General features: G+C 38.8%; 1 protein-coding gene across 1 annotated transcript in view; it reads right to left on the bottom strand.

Annotated features, from left to right (window-relative positions):
* Positions 1 to 6000, bottom strand: part of LOC308680398 (ERC protein 2) — a 53586-nt gene that overhangs the window by 13401 nt on the left and 34185 nt on the right. The window contains exons 9-10 of the mRNA XM_081348520.1: positions 3752 to 3830; positions 3125 to 3285 (exon numbers count right to left, since the gene is read on the bottom strand). Of these exons, the coding sequence (XP_081204646.1) occupies positions 3125 to 3285; positions 3752 to 3830 (240 nt within the window). The remainder of the gene's footprint in view (positions 1 to 3124; positions 3286 to 3751; positions 3831 to 6000) is intronic.

Raw genomic sequence — 6000 nt, 5'->3', positions numbered from 1 at the left:
TCATTACTTAAATAGAAGCAGACACAAACACGAAATACAGTAAACACACACACACACACACACACACACACACACACACACACACACACAGCAGGAGCGTTTCAGTGATAACCCACAATCCCCTGCTCTCTTCCTGTGATCGGAAGAGTTTAGGCTGTGTTTGGTGCACAATTTTACCCAAAAGGTCCAGCAGGGGATCTTAACAAACCGCTGCCTAATCATTAGACTTCTCTAAACAAATCCCTCTCTCCCACACACACACACACACACACACACACACACACACACACACAGAGAGAGAGAGAGAGAGAGAGAGAGAGAGAGAGAGAGAGAGAGAAACTATTGTTTGACGCAACCGCAACAACTGTTAAACCATGAACCATTTTTGGTCAGTGATTCTGCAGGTATTAAGCCACTTTTCCTCTGTAGGCTGTCGTTAATATTTGTTTCTCTTATTTTTGTTTGTATACATTTTGCCATGCATATTCAAAGGCATTGTTTTGAGAACCCAATCTCTTTCCCAGAGCACAAATGAGTTCATGTTATTTATTAGACCAGGTTACTTCTTTAGGTATCTGGCAACCATTAGCATGAGCGTTAATGAGCAGAAGTGTTCAGGAGAGAGGGGAAGGAGAACAGCACATGTGTGCGGACTTAAAGGAATAGTTCACTTAAAAATGAACATTTCTGTCATCATTTACTCGCCCTCAAGTTGTTTCAGACCTGTATGAGTTTCTTTCTTCTGCTGAACACAAAAGAGGTTATTTGAAGAGCGTCGGTAACTGAACAGTTGATGGACCCCATTGACTTCCATAGTAAGAAAGAAACACTGTGGAAATTAATGGCTACTGTTAACTGTTCGGTTACCGACATTCTTCAAGATATCTTCCTTTGTGTTCAGCAGAAGAAAGAAACTCATACAGGTTTGAAACAACTTGAGGGCGAGTAAATGATGACAGAAATGTTCATTTTTAAGTGAACTATTCCTTTAACAGCAGCTACTGTCAGTGTCATTTGGTTGGGAGCTACTTAAAGAAGTTTTAATTATACACACCTAGTAATCACATTGTTGTTTAACTCTAGCCGGTGGAGACTATTTAGCTTTTCACATTCACAACAATGCCAAACACGCTTATGTCTTTCTGTAATGTCTTTTCTTAAAGTAATTGCAAGTTTAGAGACCACGTATCAAATAAAAGGAAGTGATTATCGGCTGGTTTCCGATCTTGTGGCCGGTTGGTTTTTACAAGACGGAATCTCGTAATTAAAGTAATTCCAACATGCCGTGAATGCCTAGATCAGGGGTTTTCAATTAAAGTTCCCAGAGCTCCGGTCTCTATATCTCCTTCCCAGTGGAGCTCTGGAGTCTTTTTTGGAATAGTTATACATTTCCATTCAGGCAGCCGTAGTCCTTTGTCAAATTTACAGTTTATATTAAAAGTTAATATTTCTCCCTACTGGATATGAATATAAAAAGGCTAGATCAGATGTTTTAACCAGAGGTGGACAAAGTACACAACTTCCTTACTTGAGAGAAAGTATAGACACTGCTGGTCAAATATTACTCTGTTACAAGTAAAAGTTGTAAAGTATCAAAAGTTTTCAAAAGTACTTAAGTATCAAAAGTAAAAAGTAAATGTCAATGCATTGTTTTATTATTGTTGCAATGTTGTGTGTAATACTTACAGTACCTTATGCCTCTGAATCGATGCCTTCCTACCCTCATATCAATATCACATTTATCTCTAGAACACAGTTCCAGTGGTGGGATTGAATAAATCACTCAATAACGTCCACAATGGTTTCGGACACCCAAATGGGCGTTCCCTCAAATAGTTCCCTATTTAAAGTTTTTTGGCTGTTAGTACGAATATGTTAGCCTTACTGTTATCTATAAGCTAGTGTGCTCCAAAACAATGACAAAATTCGCATTTAGAAGACCAAACACAACGCTGAAAATGAAAATTAGCTTGATGTCAGAATCCAACGCCAGATTGACGTTAATCTCCAACGTTGGACAGACGTAGTATTGGGGTTGAAAACGAAAATCGTGTTGACGTCAGAATCCAACATCAGTCGAGTCCTGACATCAACCCGACTTTCATTTCCAGCCAAAATCATTCCCTGACTGACGTTACTTTCTCCTCAAGGACAGTGACAGAATTGTAGTGGAGTAAAAGTACGATACTTGTCTTTCAGATGTAGTGAAGTTAAAGTAACAAGTTTCCAGAAAAAATAATACTCAAGTAAAGTACAGATACTCAAGTAAATGTACTTTGTTACTGTCGACCTCTGGTTTTAACAGGCTATTTTACATTTAGACACGTTTGTGTCTGGTACACAGAAGGCCTTGGCTCTGAGAAACACACTGGAGGTTCAGGTTTACCTCTTAAGAAAAGTGTGGACCATTTTTATATGTTTTACTTCAGTACATGATCTAATAATCAGAACTCTCATCATGAGGACAAAACAAAGTTAACAAGTAATTTAAAAGTTTTTCTTTCCTTGCCAACTCTATATAATTTTCCAAATTTAACTTTGTTTATTATGAAATGTATGAAAGACACATCTAAAGACGCCACACATTAACTGAGCCTCAGTCTGGTTTAGTTGAACGGTCAGTCATCTGGATGACAGGTAAAATCAGTGTATTAGATGCATTTTCGTTTTCTGCAGTGTTTTAGTGAAAGTATCTATTTTCACCTGTTCACCTGTTTCTGCTTCTGTTGATTAAATAACCGCGTCGTCTGCCGCTCCTAATGCGGCGCTTAACGTGTTCAGTGCGGGATAGAGAGAAGCAACACGCATTGAGCAGAGAGGGCTCGAACAAAGCACTTTTGGCTCTAGATAAAAATATTATAGATATAGCTCTGAAAGATGATTCCCAGAATCAACCCTGAGTGTTTGTGGAGTGAACCGCTCCGTTGTTTGATCTGTAGAAACGGTAAATGCCGCCATTATGTCCCGCGGTCCGCTATTTGAATAACACTGGGCTAGATCATTCCACGACCATGAGGCGCTGCTCATATGAAGAACTCAGACTTATGGACGAAAAGGTTGCAAAGGAACCAGAGGAACATGAACACAGGTCAGCGCTGTTGAATGAGAGGTTTCCTACACTCACTTCAGCTGCAGGATCTCTGAGAGCTGTTTACTGTGATCATCTCGTAACCGGCTCAGCTCAGTGTCGTGCTCACACAGAGTATTCTGAGTCGAAGACAGCCGCTGCCTAGTGGCGTCCAGCTCTCTTCTGGTGTTGTCTAGAGCCGCCATCAAATCCTCCAGCTATGAGAATCAGATTATATATAAACACACAGTTGTTTATCACACAATATCCATGTATATCCTTCATATCCATCTCCAGTATTCATCATAATTATAGACAAACACACTAAACTAGCACATAAACACTTTTCACATTTTTATTGGAAACACGGAGTGATCAAGATAGGCTGGAAAAGTCTTTGCTATAACTTCACCAAAGGATTATTGGAGCTTTAAATAAAGGCAAACAAAGCCTAGTTACTGACAGAACTGTTCTTCTGACGAAAGACTGGTCACTTTTCCCCATTACAGAAGTCCACAAACCTGGGAAATGCCATGAAAGCTCTGCTAAAGACCCGGATAAGGAATCAATACTAAGATAGCCTGTCTACAGATATAGAAAATTGTCTTCCATCAATTTCAAAAGCCATGTTCATTTTCTGAGGAGAGTTATAATAATCTGTGAGAACTGACGGAGAACTCTCACCTGTGTTTGAGTGTTGGGACTCAGTTCTCCTGCTTGGCCTGGGTTCACACACTGATTTTGGTTCTTCTCCTTCACTTGTCTGCAACACAACACAATATATCTCAGGTGTTGTATAGGTGTGTGTGTTACATTGTTTGGTTGAAACTTAATACGCTAAATAATGAAAGTCTTCTATTTTTCTTCTCACAATTCTTTGGAGCAATTATAACTGATGTTTCGGTCCATTAGTTTTCTTCTTCTTCACAGATAGATGACAGCCTCAACAATACTCACAGCAATTTTGGAGTCTCCATCTCAATTGCTCAAGCGCCACCAACTGTCCAAATTTGCACTTATGTTTATGCTAATAACTTTTGAAGTGTAAGGGCTAGAAACAGAATTATTTTCCTTGATTCCTCGGCTCGTGACGTTTCGATTAATTAAAATTTTCCCACCATTTTGAACTTTCCGAACAATCCGATTTTCACCAAAATTGGCTCAAATCATCTTCAGACCGTGCCGGCAAAATGTTATTAAAAGCTTTTTGATAAACCCAACCATTCTTGAATAAAGCCCAAACGAATTTGACGAAAGTCACATCAAAATGGATGAGAGGCTTTATCTCTGCAATGCTTTAGTGGATTGAGACCAGTCTTAGTACATGTCATTACAAGCACAGCGCCACCTACTGGTCAGGAGATATGAAAATGTGTTGTATTTGCTTGTAAATTCTGAACAGTTTGCTCAAAAATGATAAAACTGAATCATAAAATCATTTAGAGTTTTGTCGTAAAATGCTGTATTTTACAAACGCATTAGCGTGTTGTTACGTTAACTCTTTATGTGTCATGCTCTGAAGGAACTCAAAGTTTACAAAAAAAAATATAATTATATTTCAAAAAACGCTATTAGCTTTTTAATAGTTTTCTATATTTGAATGAAAATAGTCTTGATAGATTCCTTGAGCCATACAAACATATTATGCCATGGTCGGTCAAAATGTCTGTCCGGCATTTAGAATTTTCTTGAAAACCTACTTTTTCAATCTCATCCAAAACCTCTACACCGTTTGTACACATTTCACCAAAATTGGCTCAGATCATTGTGAGACCATGCAAGGCAAAAAGATATTAAAAGATATTTGATAGAAATATCTATATTTGATAGAAATATCTGTTCTTAAATAATGCATCAAAGAAATTGATGCCATTTTGTCAACTATGTTTCCGAAGCAAAGCCAAGCATTTGTGTAAGAAAAATATCCATGTTTAACACATTACAAAGTAAAATTCTAGCTTCCGGCCAAACAAACATACGCAATCTACTTACGCCTAAAGTGCAACTTCCGCAACTCCTGACGTCAGAAGTAGCGTAGTGTGTCAGCGCGTAGCGTAAATATCAGCAGTACGTCGCATTACGTTGCGCTTAGACTTCGTTTGTTCGTTTGGCCGGAAGCTAGCTATTTTACTTTACAAAACGGATAGTTCCAGTCCTTGATTCTGATTGGTTGAGCCACGTTCGAAGCTGTTGTAAATGACTGCACACACACACACACACACACACACACACACCTGTGAGCGCATTACATTAGTGTTACTCCACACACACACACACACACACACACACACACACACACACACACACACACACACACACACACACACACCTGTGACCGCATTACATTAGTGTTAATGCGCAACTGCCGTTTGTGATGCTCTGTTGCTGCATGTGTTGCTTAGCAACCTCTCTGGAACTACATTACTTGGCGGAGGAATAAATGTGTTATAACGTTATATTTTTTGTTGCTGGTGTTTATTTTATAAATAAAATAAATATTAAAATGAATATTTTTATGGAGTAACCGTTTTATAAAAGCAATAAGCCCCTTGAAGCCGTGTTTTACAGTGGATGTAGAACAGCTGAGGGGGTTTTAGGCACTCCGCTCCACGTCTAACAACGGCCCTCAGCTGTTCTACATCCACTGTAAACCATGGCTTCAAGGGGCTTATTGCTTAATTATAAAGTTTTAAATATGGATATTTTTCTTACACAAACACATGGCTTCACTTCAGAAGGCCTTTATTAACCCCCCGGAGCACTTTTATGATGGATAGATGCACTTTTATAATGGATAGATGCACTATTATCATGGACAGACGCACTTTTATGATGGACAGATGCACTTTTATGATGGATAGATGCACTTTAATGATGGATAGATGCACTATTATCATGGACAGACGCACTTTTATGATGGACAGATGCACTTT

This window comes from Scardinius erythrophthalmus, assembly GCF_964197995.2.
Source record: "Scardinius erythrophthalmus genome assembly, chromosome: 20".
Lineage (NCBI taxonomy): Eukaryota > Metazoa > Chordata > Actinopteri > Cypriniformes > Leuciscidae > Scardinius > Scardinius erythrophthalmus.
Note: the sequence above shows the minus strand (reverse complement) of the source record. Positions and strands in the feature narration are given on the sequence as shown.